The sequence below is a fragment of the Myxocyprinus asiaticus genome, chromosome 40 (assembly GCF_019703515.2).
Source record: "Myxocyprinus asiaticus isolate MX2 ecotype Aquarium Trade chromosome 40, UBuf_Myxa_2, whole genome shotgun sequence".
Classification (NCBI taxonomy): domain Eukaryota; kingdom Metazoa; phylum Chordata; class Actinopteri; order Cypriniformes; family Catostomidae; genus Myxocyprinus; species Myxocyprinus asiaticus.
In genome coordinates, this window is record NC_059383.1 from 38,124,207 (window position 1) to 38,143,608 (window position 19,402).

At 36.9% G+C, this 19,402-nt stretch overlaps 1 protein-coding gene across 3 annotated transcripts in view; it reads right to left on the bottom strand.

Moving 5' to 3' along the window:
* Positions 1–383: 383 nt before the first annotated feature.
* Positions 384–19,402, bottom strand: part of LOC127430830 (CBP80/20-dependent translation initiation factor-like) — a 92,623-nt gene continuing 73,604 nt past the window's right edge. For all 3 annotated transcript variants that reach the window (XM_051680939.1, XM_051680938.1, XM_051680937.1), the window contains 3 exons: positions 18,499–18,654; positions 8,589–8,642; positions 384–5,244 (listed from right to left, as the gene is read on the bottom strand). In XM_051680939.1, coding sequence (XP_051536899.1) covers positions 5,029–5,244; positions 8,589–8,642; positions 18,499–18,654 — 426 coding nt within the window. In that variant the 3' untranslated portion in view covers positions 384–5,028. The remainder of the gene's footprint in view (positions 5,245–8,588; positions 8,643–18,498; positions 18,655–19,402) is intronic.

Genomic DNA, 19,402 nt, shown 5'->3' on the forward strand with positions numbered 1-19,402 from the left:
TGTCATGCACAATGAGTCATGTGATAAGATGCACGGATTGACGGTCTCAGAAGCGGAGGCAACTGAGACTTGTCCTCTGCCACCCAGATTGAGGTGAGTAACCGCGCCACCACGAGGACCTACTAAGTAGTGGGAATTGGGCATTCCGAATTGGGGAGAAAAGGGAATAAAAAAAGAAAAAATGGAATGATCAGAAAACATTTCAGAGCATATATGTGTTAGCTGGGAAGTGAGCGCAAATCTATTCAGAAATATAGAACAGCAGGTCAACAACGTACACAAGAACCGCACATGGCACAAAGACACAAACTCATCAAACCTTTTACACCAATGGGACAGAGAAAATGGTACACATAACCATTAACAAAACGACAAGCACTCCATTTTTCACCCCTTCTCAGTTTATTTTCAGGTGCATTAAAATATTCAGATGACATCCTTTAATAAGCCCAAATCTACAGTTCAGCCAGCTGACAGGGTGCCACATCTGCTTTGCATGTCCATAAGATGCAAATTAAGATGATCTGCGTTCAATATTCTAGTGGGTAGCAACACTAAAAGGATCAAAGGGCACAAAGTGCCTCCTGTTTGAATGGTGCGGAGTTTAAAAATGAGATGCCGTCTCGGAAAACATCAAATGCAAACCCTAAAAATACATGATAGCAAACCGAAGCGGAGAGGTACAACAAGGAGCAAATCAATTAAAACTCAAATAAAATACAAAAACAAACATTAAATCATGTTGCAAAGACAAACACACACTCACGGAGATGATTTTGGAATGCACTACACCAAAGTTGTCTATCCGTGAACTAAATAAAGGTGTATGAAATCACTCTTTAAGGGTGAATCTCTTGAAACTTTACAAGTTTTATTTCAACCCCAAAATCTAAATGAAAGTAAATTATTTTAAATTGCAGATATAAAATATATATTTTTGTACCATTACAAATCGTTGCTTTGTGACATTAATTTCATGACATTTTCCACCCAAATTCTCATTACTGTAATTCGAAAAAAAAAAAAAAAAAAAAACATTTTGCACTACCTTTATGCTGATTTTAATAAATAAAAATAAATAAAAAATCTTTGTATTAAAGTAATTGTCATGAAAATGCAAAAAAAAAAAAAAATCTTGATGGTACAAACAGACTTTTGATAGTCTTCATTAATGTAAAATACGATTTCTTGTTGATTTTGGGGTGAAACAGGACCCTGACTTGTTTTCGAAAGATTCACAGTTAAAGTGTGCATTTGTCTTTTCACTTGGATTCTTGATGCAAGACAGAAAACATGCAACCCCAAACCTGCCAGCAAAGATCAGAGGTTCTGCATGTGTGGGTTTCCTCCCCTAAATAGCTAAAGCTGGAGGCCACAGACTACATTTACGAGATTATATGTAGCTTATTTATATCTAGATGACTGGCTTGTGTTAAATCAATATTATAATGCACACTGTTGTTAAAGCCAGAGAAATTGACACTTATTAGCTATATATCATTAAAAGATTTCACCACCAACCTCAGCAAAACGAATTTGTTCAAAGTAAATATTTTTTAAAACAGAACTTGCAAAAATGACCATGGCAAAATGGCCTATGTTCCTGGTAGCCACTGATGTGTAATTTCATTTTAATTTCATGCATATTTTTTTTTCTTCGATATCTCACATATTCTATTTAGGAAGCTGAATGTTGCAGGGCAAATAAAAAAAATCGTCTTTTCTGCACAGGCCTTTCAATCGTCAGCTTTCAAACTAAAACATCGTAAAACTCACAGGGGTTTCAAAGGCCACTATTTTTTCCCAAAACTTGTTTAAAACCTGATTCTACATTTAATTCTAGCAAAAAGTGTTTGACTAATCCTCCACAACTCACATCACTTTTTACATACAAGCTTGTCATTTTCTATTATTATTTTTTTGTTGATTTTTAAAGCAATCGCCTTAAGAGTGCAAAACGAAATTAATCCTGTGCAACAGATCTACGGCTAAAAACACAAGCAGAACGAATTTCAATATGAAGCGTTCATAAAATCATTCTTCCTTAAATTATCATATTGAATGTGCTGATTTACCCAAGACTGGTTATACGAACAATTGACAACAAATTTTGAAACATGAGCGGAACACATTTCCAAGCAAACTGTTTGTAAACAGATTTTACGTAAATTGTTGCATTGACAATTTACGCAATAATGGTTTTACAAAATGTTTACACCAAAATTAATTCTGTGTGAATTGTTCATAACACGTTATGTGAATTGCTGCATTCAGTTCAACGCAACAATTTTTGCAATAATGGTTTTATGAACGATGCACACCAAAATTAGCTCTTTGTGCAAATTGTTAAAACATTGTTTTATTTCATTTTTTTTTAATGCGTAAATTGTCGCATTGATGTGCCAATTTTTTACGTGGCAAGTTTAACAAAATATTAACGCCGTAATTTGTTATGCTCATTCATGAAATACAAGCAGAATTGATTTCTGTGCAAATCGTTTACAAAACTGTTCTTGTGTAAATTGGTGCATTCATCGCAACAATTTACACAAGAACAGTTTTATAAACGATTTGCACAGAAATCAATTCTGCTTGTATTCCATGAATGAGCAGAACAATTTACGAACAAAAATGGTTTTACGAACAATTTAGCATAAAATGTGTTTCGCTTATGTATAAAACAGGAACAGAACAAATTTCAATGCGAACTGTTTGTATAACATATGCAAATTTCTGCATTCAATTCAATATTAAAATTTATGCAATAATAGTTTTATGAACTATTAACACCGAAATTTTAGTTTTGCTTGTTCACGAAACACAAGAATGAATTTAAGTGCAAATCGTTTGGAAAACCATTGCTGCATAAATTGTTGCATTGAACGTGCTGATTTATGAAAGAATGTTTTTACAAACTGTTAAAGGTGGAGTAAGTGATTCCTGAGAAAGACTCTTGATATTTGAACTCAACAGCCAAACAAACACACCCCTTCCTTCAGTGCTCCTTTAGAAGCTCCGCCCCCAAATTCATGCACACGCAATAGTGTTGTGTGGATTGGTCTAATCCACTTTGTTTATTTTCCCATTTATAGAGCCAGGGCTGTGTACAAACACTGGATTTTTTTTTCAGCGCACACACAGAACGGACAGCTAGCGGACCGTGAAGAGATACTCGTGGAATTTGACAAAAAGTGTATTGGATTCAAATGACTTACTCCACCTTTAACATCGAAATGAGTTGTGCTCGTTCATGAAATACAAACAGAAAGAATTTCTTCGCAAATTGTTCGTAAAACCATTCTTGCGTAAACTGTTGCACTGAATTGAACGTGTCAATTTACAAAAAAGTTCCATTCTGGTCGTGCTTAATGAGGCCTATTACATGTACATTTATACGTTCATTGTAAAAAATGCGACTTCAAGAGAAAAAGAAAGAATAATAATAATAACAACAATAATGCATAATATTAAGGACACTATAATACATTATAAACAAGGACGAGGGACCAGTAGTGGCCATGCTCTGTGACGGATCAGGAAACTCGAGAGATCTGACTGACGTTTATGAAGAGAAACTGATCACTTCTCACACACACACACATGCACGGACACACACGCACGCACGCACACACACGCACACACACGCACACGCAAGCACACGCAAGCACGCACTAAAGTGAAAGGTGTGTGGGTGTGCAAGCAGCCATCTGCCGTGTGTGTGTGTGTGTGTGTGTGTGTGTGTGTGTGTATGACAATAGAAAGTCTTGCTCCTGAAGAATCAGCGTGACCACAGCTGCACACCCCTGACGGGCGACGGCGCGCTCCTGACACCCGGGGGGCAGGAGGGGGTGGGTGGATGGATGGAGCTCAAGTCTCATGAAGAAATAGAAGATCTCCTCTACACTGTGCACACACACACATGAATGTTTGTATACTGTCTGTGGTCTAAAATTAATCTCTGTTAGAGTGAATCTCACAACATCTGTCCTGAACCTGTCTGGGTCACATTGCACCCCAAAACCAAAAGAAAGAAGAAATTATATTTTGCATAAAGAAAATGTAACCTGTTTTAAGACAATAAAGAATTTTTGCACTGTGACATTGCACTATTTCATGGCATAAAAGACATTTTCACCCCTAATTCTCATAACAGTAATAATATAATGAAAAAAAGCTAAATATATATATATATATATATAATACAATTAATATGATTACATATATTATTTATATATCATGGATGTGTTTGGTGTATTGTATTTATGCTGACTGAATAGTTAAAAAATATTGTTTAAGTATTTTTCACTTAAAGACTTCACCAATAATAATAATACAAATTACAAAAATGTCCAAATGTATAACAGTATTGGGAATTTGGTGCAAAAATGTGCTTAATTATCATGAAAATAATGTCACAATGTAAAAACATTTATACAAAACATTTTTTATATTCAATTTTTTCTTTAATTTTTTGGGGTGAAATATGAACCAGACATGTTTTCGGGAGATGCACCCATAAATGACAATTTGCTGATGCTTGTCTGGAGTACAGACGCACCTTAATAAGACAGACACTGACTGTCTGCGCACGCGTGTTTGTGTGTAATGACTGTCTGGTTTTGCGTCTGTGTGTCTGGGTTAGCTCATGAATATGCAGGTGTGATGTGAAAGCATATACATATTCATTTCAATCTGCATATTTCACCCTCTGACCTTTGACCCCAGGGTCTACCCCCATCCCATAATGCCCCTCTCATCCACACCCCCGATCCATCCATCCATGGTTCTCTCATCTTATAATAGCACAGATGTGTGTGTGTTGTTATTTTGTTGTTGCAGTAGTATTTATGGCCTTTAGTGTGTTTGTGCACGTCTTAATGACGTTTTGGATGGTTGTGTTGTCATACTGCGTTTTCGGCTCCTAGCGGTTTGTTTGTTTAACTGTGTCTCTCGAGGAGTTTCTAGATGGTTGTGTTGTGGTACGCAGGGGTCAGGACCTCCAGTGGTTTTTGTTGCGTTGCGGAAGCATCATGCGGTAAGTTTCTGGATGGTTCTGTTGTAGTAAGCAGTGGTCAGCGCCTCGAGGGGGCTCCAGTGGTGTGCGTGGAGCTCGATGACCTCCATCAGCAGCGAACGAGTCAGCTGGGACTCGGACGGACACAACATCTTATCCCGAACGGCAGCCAGAAGCTCCGTCATCATCTCAGGAAGCTGCTCCTCCAAGAGACGGCCGGTACTCTGGAGCTACGAGAAGAACGACATGAAAATCAATGGTGAGAGACAGAGAAATCCAGATTTCGAGGTGAAGATAGAAACAGAAATGGTAAAACACTTTCTCCCTTTGCAGTTTAATATCCAGAGACGACTACAAGTAAACCTTCCGCAGGCTGATTTCTTCGAAAAGTGTAAACACTGTGACACTGTGGTACTTTCAAAACATTGCTTAGCTTGTTTGAGCATCCTGACCAGCCTGACAAAGCAACACTGACTCAACCAATGGTGTCCGTTTGTGGCAGGACTGTCTGTTTACTGACCAATGGCAGACAGAGGGAGTGTACGGGGAAACCTGTCATTCTTTATTCAATTCTAATAATTTTATATATAATAATACTATAATAATCAGTAGCAAATTTTGTCTTGTTAATCAGTATATTTACAGTACTTAAAGTAAAACTGTATATGAAAATGTATATGAAAAGACTTGACAATTTTTATTTTATGAACTGAATTTTTTTTTTTAATAATATTTATATATTTTAAAATTAAGTTTATTTTTCTTAACCCATTGACAATTTTTTCTCCTGTTCTAAAAATAAACCTCACTACATTTTGTTAGATTATTAATTGTAGGGATTTGGTGGAAAAATATGCTTAACTTTCATGAAAATAAAGCCAGAAATAATAATAAATAAATAAATAAACTAATGGTCTTAAAAATAAGTTATGCACTGAAATGAAAATAATAACCAGAAACCATTATTTTAAATTAGACTTTGTTTGGAATACATAAACAAATAGTACATAATATAATATAATATAATATAATATAATATAAATTAATATATTTTATTCAAGTAATTCAGGTGGCTTTACTACCATAAAATCTATGCTCAAACTACTTCAGAATATTGGACAATATCTCTCTATGTATCTATAAATGTAAAAACCATTTTTACCAAACAAAGTGCTTAAGAATAGACAATAAAGGACAAATGTTTGTCTAAGATTTTCAGCCTTTTTAATCTTTCGTCTGACAACTGAAAATGGCAAAATTCTTTTTTGGTGCATCACTATTAAAATAGGCTTCATTTATTTAGGTAAAAAATCATTTCTAATTTTTCCTCTTCATTTTGGGTAACAAAAAACTATTAATGGCTTAATTTGTTGTGCTCATTCATGAAACAGAAGCAGAATTTATTTCTGTGAATCATTTATAAAACCATTCTTGCATAAATTGTTGCGCTGAATGCACCAATTTACACAAGCATTTTACAAACAATTTACAACAAAATTAGTTTTGCCCATGTACACTCCTGGGTAAAAAAAATAAAACAAATAAATAAATAAAATGAGCCAAAATGGCAAAACATTAAGCTTTTAATGGTCTGCACAACAAAACATCGGTCTGGAAATTAGCAAGAATTAAACAAATGCACTCCTGGTGCACTTCTGTGACACCATTTGCTCATTAACTTTTGCTGCAGTGAACTGTTTGGGAAACTGTTTCTGTTTGCCAGAAAGAAAGGACCTGGAAGGCCCAAAGCCTCTTCATGCAGGGAAATTTCACCATTTCACCTGGTGAAATTTACAGTTCTCAAAGACAGGAAAAAAAGCCTACAAAAATGCAAGACTCTTTTGAGAGGAACAATAACCAGAAGGTTATCTTATGCAGGTTTTGTGTCTAGAAGATGTGTTAAAAAGCAGGAAAACATCAAAGACAGAATGACGTTTTTGGCAGAATATGGAGAGTTTGATTCAGAGTGGCTCAGCAGAGTTTGGAGTGATGAATCATGATCTGAGTTTCATGGTGATGCTCCAGAGAAGAGTCTTGGAAGATCTGGTGAGAAATACAATAGTGAATGCATCTCTACCACAGTGAAGCATGGAGGAAGAGGTGTCATGTTGCGTTTCAACTGCTGATACGGGTGAGCTGCTACTCTGAGAAAAGTCAATTAATGCTTTGGAGTACAAGAGACTATTGCAGAAAGGCTTGCTTCTCACAACTGAAAAGTTGTTTTCTACAGAGGAACGATCAGATGTTATTTTGCTCCTGTCCACACTGCAGAGACCACCAAGAAGAGGCTTGAGAACAAGTCCATCAGGCTCATGTTTTGGCCTGGTCAGAGTCCAGATTTGAACCCAATAGAGATTATTTAGTCTCATCAACTGTTTGAAGCCATCAACATTGACTCTTCTTTCTGTAAAAAGCTGTCCGCAAGTTTACCCACAAGGCTTAAACATTTAAAGAAATCAAATGGGAAAACTATCCCATACTAAGTTACTTCATCTATTTGTTCAATTCTTGCTAATTTCCTGACCAATGATTTGTGGTTAAGACCACTAAATGCTTATTGTTTTGTCATTGTGGGCTTGGCCCATTTTTATTGCCCAGGAGTGTATAAAACAGGAACAAAAACTTCTTTGTGAATTGTTTGTTCATATGCCAATTTTTGCATTCAATTCAATACAAACATTTACACAATAATGATTTTATGAACTATTAACACTAAATTTGTTTTGCTCATTCATGAAACACAAGAAGAATAAAATTTAGGTGCAACTTATTTGGAAAACCATTATTGCATAAACTGTTGCATTGATTGTGCCTATTTATGCAAGAATGATTTTAATATTGGACAATATCTCTACATGTACTGCATCAATACATGTAAAAACTTTTGGTTAATATAAGCACATTTTTACCAAACAAAGTGTTTAAGAATAGACAACAAAGGACAAATGTTTGGCTAGGATTTTTCAGCCTTTTTAATATTTTGTCTGATAACTAAAAATGCCATAAAATGGCAAAAAACAAACAACTAAAACACTTTTTTTTTGGTACATCACGACTAAAAATAGACTTTTTTGTCTTGTTTCTCTTCATTTTCGGTTCAAATCTGAGCTGGCGAGATCCGTGATATTCACCCATATACAATCTGAAGATCAAATCAGTGGAAATCGACAGCACGCCACAGATGTGATCCAAACATGTTTATTTGAAAATACCTTTAAATATTCCTTTAAAGATGAATGGGGAAACATAGACAAAAAGAGGGGAGGGAGGAGTCACCAAGCACTTTTTAGGAGGAAATAAGATGTTACAAGAGAGGAGGACATACTTAGACTAAAGGAAGGGTCAGAGGTCAACTCCACAGGGGGGACAGAGAAACAGATGCTAGTCTGAGTGAGAAAGAGACACACTGGACTGAAGCAGTCAGATGTCCAGACTTTCTGTCTCATAGTGATCTGGTTTGCGGGCAGATGGAACGTCATATTCTCTCTGGCTGGAGCCCCGCAGAAGTTCTGATGGAGATGTGTGTGTGTGTGTGTGTGTGTTTGTCTACAGCCACTATGCTATTAAAACTTACCTCCATAGAACAGCAGAGAACAGCGTCCTCCTTCACCTCAGGGGACTCCAGGAGCTAACACATACAGAAAGAGTGAAAGCACAGGTTAAGCTGAGAAAGACAATCATGTCAGCAAGAGTTATTAGCATGAGGCTACATTTACACCTCTCATCCACACCAGAACAGCGTTTGTCTTCATCAGCTCTTCAAAACCGCAAAACTTCAAATGGAGTTCTCAGACGTGAACGAAGTAGTGTGGACGTGGCCTTAAAGGTTTGGACTATTCTGTCATTATTTACTCATTCTCATGCCATTCCAAACATGTGAGACTTTTTTTCTTAGGACACAAAACGTGAATTTGTAAAGAATATCGTGGCTGCTCCTTTTCATACAATGAAAGTGAATGGGGACTGGGATGTCAAGCTACAAAATGACAAAAAGTCCCACACGTGTATCAAAAAAGTAGTCTGATATACTGATAATCTTCCTCTCGGCCAAAGCTCTGAAATGGTCTAGAAAAGTCGTATGGTCTGCAAAGTACAAAAATGGTGCATTGATGCCATTTGACCTAAAGCAATTGGTTTCCACGTGTCTCGTGACCAAATGTCGACAACAATGGTGCCATATTTGATTTGAGACCTATGGAATAGGGGAACATTTTCAATGAATAATGACTAAGTCTTGGAATATAGCGCACTAGGTTCCGCCGTATTCCAACCAGTGTTCAGCACTCACACGGGGCTGAATAAAATGCCAGAATTGAATGTCAAACGGGTAAATGCATTAATCGTGATTAAGAAATATTAAGGCGTTAAATGTTTTTAATTAATTGCATGCATTAACGTGTTCATTACGACAGCTCAGCTACTTTTATAATATTTTATGGTGCTTTTTTGTCATTTTGGAGCTTGACAGCCTTAGTCACCATTCACTTCCATTAGCTTACTGTATATGGAAAAGAGTGGCCATGACATTCGTCAAAAATTCCACAGAAAGGAAAAAAAGTCTAGTTTTGAACAAGACGAGGATGAGAAATTGATGACAGAATTTCCATTTTGGTTGAACTATTCCTTTAAATTATCATTGGGAGCAAATCAATTCATTATGTCCATATGTCTGGACATATCACACTACAGCTTTTAGACGGTCATTGCTGGTAATCTGGACGTGTATATGCACATATCCTAACTTCCTCTTTCACTGTTGCTTAAAAACCACTAGTTGACAGTTAACAGCTAAACCAATATCACCTAAAGTCTGAGTGAAAACCCCAGACAACTGTTGTGACAGACGAAGTTTTGCTCATCATCACCACAATACTGAACTGAGACAGGATTACTCAAATACACACACACTTCACTATGTGTGTATTTGAGTGTTTATGTTTAAGATACAAGCGTTGAACTGAGGTTTGCTCTAAAGCTAGCTGCAACACAATGCATGCATTTGAAACAACCTTTACTGTTTGCCTCGCAAAAAAGAGATCTCAGAAGACCTACGATCAAGAATTGTTGCTTTGCATAAAGCTGGAAAGGGTTACAAAGTTAGCTCGAAGAACTTAGATATTCATCTGTCCACAGTTAGACAAACTGTCTATGAATGGAGACGATTTAGCACTGTGGCTATTCTCCCTAGAAGTGGCCGTCCATTCAACATGACTCAAAGGGCACACTGCAGAATGCTCAATGAGGTAAAAAGAACGCTAGAGTGACAGATAAAGACTTGAAGGAATCATTGGAACTGGTTAAGATCTCTGTTCATTAGTCTACTATATGGAAAACATTAAACAGGCATGGTGTCCATTGCAGGACACCACGAAGGAAGCCGCTGCTTTCCAACAAAAACATTGCTGCGTGCCTGAAGTTTGCCAAAGACCAACCTTGACACTCCACAATGCAACTGGGAAAATGTTTTGTGGACTGATGAAACTAAGGTTGAATTGTTTGGGAAGAAGACGCAGCACTACGTATGGTGTGAAAAGGGCACTGTACAACAGTGAAGTACGGTGGAGGGAGCATCCTGATTTGGGGCTACTTTGCTGCTTTGGGGCCTGGACCGCTTGCCATCATTGAATTTATCAAGTTTATCATATCCTACAGCAGTGGTTCCCAACCCTGTTCCTGGAGCCCCCCTCAACACTGCACATTTTGTTTATCTCCCTTTTCTGACATACCCAATTCAGGTCTTGGAGACTCCACTAATGTGCTGATGAGTTGATTCAGGTGTGTTTGATTAGGGAGATATCCAAAATGATTAGTGCTGGGTGGCCTCCAGGAACAGGGTTGGGAACCACTGTCCTACAGGATAATGTCAGGGTGGCTGTGCGCCAGCTGAAGCTCAGTATAAGTTGGGTGATGCAACAGGACAATGACCCTAAACATATAAGTAAATCAACTACAGAATGGCTTCCAAAAAGAAAATCCAACTTTTGGAGTGGCCCAGTCAGAGCCCAGAACTTAACCCAATAAAGATGCTGTGGAATGACCTCAAGAGAGCCATTCACACCAGATATCCTGAGAACACGGCTGAGCTGAAGTAGTTCTGTAAGGAAGAATGGTCCAAAATTCCTTCTGAACGTTGTGCAGGTATAATCCGCAGCTACCGGTTAAGGTTATCCAAAGAAGGATCGACCAGTAATAAAATCCAAGGGTTTACTTTTTCTACAGCACTGTGAATGTTGAATGGGATGTGTTCAATGAAGACATTAAAGATTATAATTGTTTGTGTGTAGTTAGCTTAAGCACATTGTGCTTGTGCATACTTGTGACTTTGATGAAGGTGAGATCACATTTTATGACCATTAATGCAAAAAAAACAGCTAATTTCAAAGGGTTCACATACTTTTTCTTGCCACTGTAAAATGCATTTGAAAAGTACCAAAAGTAAATGATGAAGGCCTGGTAAAAAGCTTCCAATTCAGTTTTAATGTTCCATACATATAATAATAATAATAATAATAATAATATTAATAATAATAATAAAGTTAAAATCCACTGGGACATTAAGTTGCCCAAATGAAACACCTAAAATAGCAAAAAGAAAAGATAGCCCTTAAAGACAAGCAATGCCAGAATGCAATGAGAAAGAAAATAAAATTTTCCCAGAATGCACCTGTACTACATCAATTCATAGGCAGAAAGACAAAGATAAGACAAAGAAGACAACAGACAAAGAAAACATCTCTACATACCAGTTCATTTCAATGACATGTGGGCAATTGAGATTAAATACTTTTTGGAAATCCGTCATGACCTGCGGTATGCCATGCTCTTTTTGATCTAAAACTTTTTTAAACAGCATTTTCCTCATTATATGCATTCAGCTTTTATGACTTCACATTAAAAAAAGACATGGGATACAGCTGAAGTCAGAAGTTTACATACACTTAGGTTGAAGTCATTAAAACTAATGTTTTAACCACTCCACAGATTTAATATTAGCAAACTATAGTTTTGGCAAGTCGTTTAGGACATCTACTTTGTGCATGACACGAGTAATTTTTCCAACAATTGTTTACAGACAGACTGTTTCACTTTAATTGACTATATCACAATTCTACTGGGTCAGAAGTTTACTTACACTAAGTTAACTGTGCCTTTAAGCAGCTTGGAAAATTCCAGAAAATGATGTCAAGCCTTTAGACAATTAGCTTCTGATAGGAGATGTACTGAATTAGAGGTGTACCTGTGGATGTATTTTAAGGCCTACCTCCAAACTCAGTGCCTCTTTGCTTGACATCATAGGAAAATCAAAAGAAATCAGCCAAGACCTCAGAAAAACAATTGTGGACCTCCACAAGTCTGGTTCATCCTTGGGAGCAATTTCCAAATGCCTGTAGGTAACACATTCATCTGTACAAACAATAGTATAAACAAGTATGCAAGTATAAACACCATGGGACCACGCAGCCATCATACCGCTCAGGAAGGAGACGCATTTTGTCCCTAGAGATGAACGTAGTTTGGTGCAAAAAGCGCAAATCAATCCCAGAACAACAGCAAAGGACCTTGTGAAGATGCTGGAGGAAACAGGTAGACAAGTATCTATATCCACAGTAAAGCGAATCCTATATCGACATAACCTGAAAGGCTGCTCAGAAAGGAAGAAGTCACTGCTCCAAAACCGCCATAAAAAATCCAGACTACAGTTTGCACGTGCACATGGGGACAAAGATCTTACTTTCTGGAGAAATGTCCTCTGGTCTAATGAAACAAAATTTGAACTGTTTGGTCATAATGACCATCATTATATTTGGAGGAAAAAGGGTGAGGCTTGCAAGCCAAAGAACACCATCCCAACCGTGAAGCATGGGGGTGGCAGCATCATGTTGTGGGGGTGCTTTACTGACCTAAGACAGGGAATGTTTTCTATGATTAAATGTCAGGAATTGTGAAAAACTGAGTTTAAATGTATTTGGCTAAGGTGTATGTAAACTTCTGACTTCAACTGTATTAGTACTTTTAAAAATTAATCTGTCACACAGCAAAATGAAGGCAAAACTGTGACTAAAATGATGAAAAAGACCATACCTAAAATATTTGCTTGTCCTAAAACCTTAAATAATTAAAAAAACAAATATAAACAACTACATGGACATGTTATGTGTCAACCACCCATGTAAGAGTTTATTAATGTACACAGGTTTGTGTTTTGCAACACTGCAACCAATGAGCTATATTCTAACTCTGTGGTCTGGTTTCCCATGTTAAACTGGCTTTTCCCGTAAAAGACACGATTTTGCCATTTGACAATATGATTATGTAAGAATGTTCTTTTAGTCTTGGCCAACATGTTTGTGAAATCAAGAGTCGCTGATTATGATCCAGACACACATGAACTGTGTTTGCATCAAGACAACGTTGTAATGCTTCATTTATAAATTGTTGTGCTGTACAGACATGCCAAAAAAAATTCCATATTATTTCAAAAGATTTCTCCTTTGAATGATCTAAAAGATGACTGAGATGCATGAGAAAGTTACAAGCATCTTTAATGCTAAAACAGTTTTTTTTTTTGCATGTCAATTTTGCAAGTTAATTTTCTACATGGCAGGTAAAATAAGTTTGATGTCAAAGCAAAGTCTCAGTATGTGTCTCAAGAGATTGACTGAGATGACTAGCAGAGTGCTGGGCGGGAAAAGCAGTCGGGCAGTGACACAGACAGTCCTTTGTAAGGTAGGGGTCCTGCAAGGGTCTGCGCAGACTGTGTCGATCAAAGCAGACACAAGCCGGTCTGGAACACCGTCTCGGCAAACAACTGACAATACCGGCACAAACCACAAACCCCATTGAAACAGACTCGCTAACTAAATATACTATACTCACTCGCTATATAACATAAGAGCAGATTTTTGACCCTAAAGTTCGCTTCCAATGTTAAGGTTTCTTAACATTGTCAAACTGACAATTTTCATATTTTGGAGCAAAACTACAGGCCAAAAAATAACCGTAGAAAAATTATTTTATTTTTACACAGAGATAGATACGTCTATTACTAAAATCAGTTGACTTCAGCACCCCTTATTGCATTATATATCAATGGTGTGAGTATAAACATAGGAAAAAATACTTTTTTGTGTTGTTTTTCCAAAGTTGGGCTGCCTGTAACTCCAGAAGTATTAATCATATCTTAATATCCTGTTAGATTCTGGTTCAGAACAAACTTTCCTTTTTCTATCTTCATTTTTAAGGCCCTGTATGTTTAAATACCAGAGATATGGAAATCTCAGTGTGGCCCCAAAGCGTAAATTGCTACATTCTATCCATCTTCCATTGTCAAAAACCATATGTTGGTTGCATGGTATGAAGCTAGTTTTTCTTGTCCAACAAAACAAATGTCTGAAGTACAAATAATGTTGAAATCAGAAATGTACATTTATTAATTTACATATAAACAATGATGTAAAAATCTTGATTTTTGAAAATCCAAAAATACTCTAAGAATAAGTGAAACATGTAGCAACCTACATTTAGTATTTGATTTCAGAAATGTACATCTGCAGGACTCTGAAATGAGTCAGTAGGGGTATTACCAAATCGAAAATCTCAGCAAGGGAAGTTCCTTTAATTTGGTTGATTTGGCATGGAATAGCCCTTTAAGACTTGATGTAATTGACCTGTTATAATCAGCAAACCTTTTTACATAAGCAATGAGCAATGAAAAGAAATGAGCAACAAAATTGGTCAATTCTGAAAGTGTGTTGATTTGTCAAAGTGGGCAGTCATGTGGTGATGAGCACATTTATGATGTCATTACTGTGGTGATTTCTTCTGAATGAGTCGTTTTTGCAATTTAGCTTCAATAAACAGTCTGGGAGGACTGGCTTTGAGTTAAGTGAATGTTGCAGCATCTACATCATATAACTCTTATAAAAAAAAAAAATGAAAAATGCTGTTTTCAATTATATGGCCCCTTTAACTCTCAGACATCACACTGCAACACGTCAAGTAATGATTCTTCACAGGAGAAGGTATAATAGAAGTGACTGATTGTTGATGGCAGAGATATCAACTCACACAGGCAAACCTCAATTAATATGATCTTAACCAGACTGCACTGCAGCTCTCGCCTGGACGATACGGCTACAATCTGTTCTGTCTGAAACGTTAAAATATCTAGTCTAATGAAATGACAAATGCAATATATATATAAATGATAAGATATAGCAGGTCTGAACTCATGGCCTGCAGCGTTTGAAGAACTGTACATGTATATTGGTGTCTGGAGGGTTCTTGTCCTGGTGGTCTCGAAAAATTTATGATGGGGTCTCTGTATGTTGGTCTGCAGGGAAACCACTAGAGTTATACAGTATATCCCATAATGACATCCCCAGAGCACCAGACCAGGACTGGCTGGCTCATATTACAGCACACTAACTCTCATAGAAACATCTCGCATTAATAAACCTGAACATGAGAAGCACACTAATAAAGAACAATGCAGGGCCACCATGTTACAAACAATTTAAATGAACAGTTCAAACAAACAACAACAAAAACATACGTAATATCCATTATAATGGCATATCCAGTACATTTTTACCTCTCAAGCATGAGCCTGGTGAAACCAAGGAGTTCTAGGGTGAAATTTCTACCTGTCGATCAACCACAGCGCTACAACAAGATTTTTAAACTTGATTAAACTCTTAATCTCTAAAATGAGATATTAGCGATGGATGTTTTACCATTGATTGTGCTTTTCATGAGGGCAGTATCCAAATATGAACATCCTTTACAGACAATGGCTTAAAAATGGGAGAGGTGGCTTATGCAATGTTTGTGCTGCCCGTTTGAGCGGGTACGTACTCGCCTGAAATTATGATGTCTCTTACGGGACGCCTTTTATCTTGGGGTCCTGTATTTTAGCAGAGAGTGAAACATCCTGTGTTGAAGGCTTTATGTCTCGTATTAAAGCATAAAAAGGTCGGACGGTGAGATGAGGACCTGCGTCCTGTGATGAAACGCTCATGCACCCCGTATTTGCGTAACATTCAATACTTTATCGCGTTGTGGTTTCTCGCAACCGGTATGGGTTACTGCACCTTAGCGCATCTCTTTGGGTAAGTTAAGCCAATGTCTGTGTTATTATAAGAAGTTTGCAGTGCTTTGCGTGCCCTGTAACATATAAATGACATATGGGTATGTTTAATTCAGAAGTGATGATCTCTATGCCCTGTTTACCTTCCACTGTGAGAGTTTTGTGGGGATGAAATGTGTAATAAAACAGGCTGAACTCATTTTTGATGTCATTTTTATTAAAAATTCTGTTTGTAATGATCCTACTGCGTGGCCATCATTATTGTATTAAATTCGAAATGGCCTGTCAAGGCATTAACTATGCCGTTCGGAGCGCAGTATGTTTTCTCGTTGGAAAACCTGACGTATAACAACCGTTGTGCACAGCAAATGAAATCCGATCTGACCGTTCAGACTGAGACGTATTAAGAAAAATCAGATTTTAATCGGATTCCAAACCACCTACGAATGTGGTTTGGATGAGGCTTGTAAAAATTGGATTTAATGTGTTTTTGTCCTGTTCAGACTACAACGTCAAAAAAAATAAAAAATGTTCTGCCTGTGTAAACATAGCCTTACAGCCTCTTTGATGGCATGAACGGTATAATTATAATTATATATATTTTTTTATTAATTTTATTTATTTATCACACATTATACATTTGCACATATACAGTGAAATTCTTTTTTTTTTTTTCACATATCCCAGCTAAGCTGGGGTCAGAGTGCAGGGTCAGCCATGATACGGCACCCCTGGAGCAGATAGGGTCAAGGGCCTTGCTCAAGGGCCCAACAGTGGCATCTTCGCAGTGCTGGGGCTTGAACCCCCGACCTTCTGATCAGTAACCGCTGAGCCACCACTGCCCCTGTTTTTGCATATCCCAGCCAAGCGCAGGGTCAGCCATGATACGGCGCCCCTGGAGCAGATAGGGTCAAGGGCCTTGCTCAAGGGCCCAACAGTGGCATCGTGGCAGTGTTGGGGCTTGAACCCCTGACCATCTAGTCAGTAACCCAGAGCCTTAACCGCCAAGCCACCACTGCCCCTAAAGCTCCAAGATCACATCTGATTTTCCACAACTCATGTTGTCTGGAGTTTTTTGTATACTGAATGTTCTAAGATATTTTATCAATGTTTTGTCCGCGGAACGATGCAAAAACACTTTAAACTGCAGAATAGCCCATTGATGAGATGGTAAGTCCATCCCTCACATCCTCGTTATCATTCCCATAAAAAAGATAAATGCTAGCGTGAATGTCTTTTAAGTAAAAAAAAAAAGAAGAAGAAAAAAAAACGAAGGATATTTTCAAACTTTAATCTAAAATTCCATATCAAGTACAACATTTTTAAAAATCAAAAACAGTCAGCACACATATGGCTAAAATCATCTACAAAACAAAGTTGAAATGGGTCTGTACATTCATTGGGCTAATTTAACTGCACATTTAATATATAGTGTTACAGGTCCAGGAAGTCTAAGGAATATCAATCCAGTTGTGCTTGCAAACATGGTCATAAAAATCCCTGAGGTTTTCAACAAAAAGGTTTTACAAGAGTAGAGATGCATCCAACCTTTCAAATGCACAACAGTCTCTTGTCTCCCTCCCTCCATTTATCTTGTCTTTTATTTACACCCTCAGTGCTTCAAATACACCTGTCAGCTCTTCAACTACAGCGGGATCACCTGTAATTATCAAACCTGCTCCGCCAGTCCGCAAACACACCGAATACACACTTCACACCTGGCTGAGACATGCGCTGTTTAAACACACTGTAATCAGTGTCACGCACACAAACACTGTTAAGACCGCCAGACAATCAATGTCAGGACATGCTGATATCAGAGCCGAACCATGTTAATCTGACTGAGATCTTAAAAAAAGCGCTATTCAAGACCACACACAAACAAACTGAACACTCTCTTTATGCATGTCTCTTTAATTGTGAATCGGTGAAGAATCAAACTTTGCTTTTGACGAATCGAGTCTTTCATCATTTAAACGACTCTTAGCCTCATGTTGTTCCAACACTTTCTTTTGTTTTGTTTTTTCTCCATACAATAAAAGTTTGTGTTCCACAGAAGAAAGTCAGTCATATGGGTTTGGAACAACTAAAGGGTGAGTAAATGATGACAGAATTTAACATTTTTTGGGTGGACTGTCACTTTAAAGAAAGATGAAAACATCAAAATCAACTTTGTTTATTAATGTTTACCCTTAATAAATATTGCTTGTCAACCTCAGAAAGAGACCACGGAGTCTTCATAAACAGCTGAATTCCACCTCCGGTTTGCATCGGAGTTCTGTTGATTTTTATTTAGCGAAAATGTGTTGCAAATACACTTTTATGTATGTACAGGCAACATGTTTTGGTTTGTGGTGCCACCAGCACTCTGAAGGGTGTGTAGTGTATTATTTACCTCTCTTAAGCAGGAGTATATGGGGCACACGAGCACTCTGAAGGGCTCTCCAGCGCTGCTCCTCATGGTGCCAAAGACCTCACAGAGAAACGTGATGAAACCCAACCAGCACTCCACATCTGTCTGCTGTAGCTCCTCACGACGCGTGAAATCCCTCTGAAAGAGAGATAGACCGAGAAACAAGTACATTACACGCGTGTGTGTGCGAGCAGAATACATATACTATCTTACAGATAACACGATGACACCAGTACTTAAGACACTGGATCTTATAAGCAACCATCAATATTACCCTAGCAACTACATAGCAACACCTGTCAATCACCCACAGCCAGTTCGGCAAGCTGTTTGGAACAGCCTTTTCCATTAAAATTTTTAATTCAGTTTGTTGGTATAGTGCTTTTTACAATATATATTGTTCTAAAGCAGCTTTACAGAAAATAGAAAAAGTAAAAAAAAAAAAAATGTTATAGATGAAATGTAGAAAAAATATATATACAAATGTAAAATACATATTAATAAATAATAATAATATATTTAAAAAATATAGATAAAGAGATACAAATTTATAAATAAATAGATAATACATAGAAAAATAGATAGAAAATAAGATAAATAAATAAATAAAATAAAAAGATAAAAAAATAAACAAAAATAGATAAAAATATAAATAATTATAGATAATAGATACAAAAATTGTAGATGAAAATAAGATACATAATTATGTATACAGTAAATAAATAAATAATAGATGAGAAAAAAATAGATAAAATAATATATAAAAAGAAATAAAATAATTAAATACAAAAGAAAATAAGATAAATAGATACAAATAATAAATTGATAAAAATAAATGTATACAAATTTATTAAAATAAACAGATAAAAATAGCTAATAAAATAAA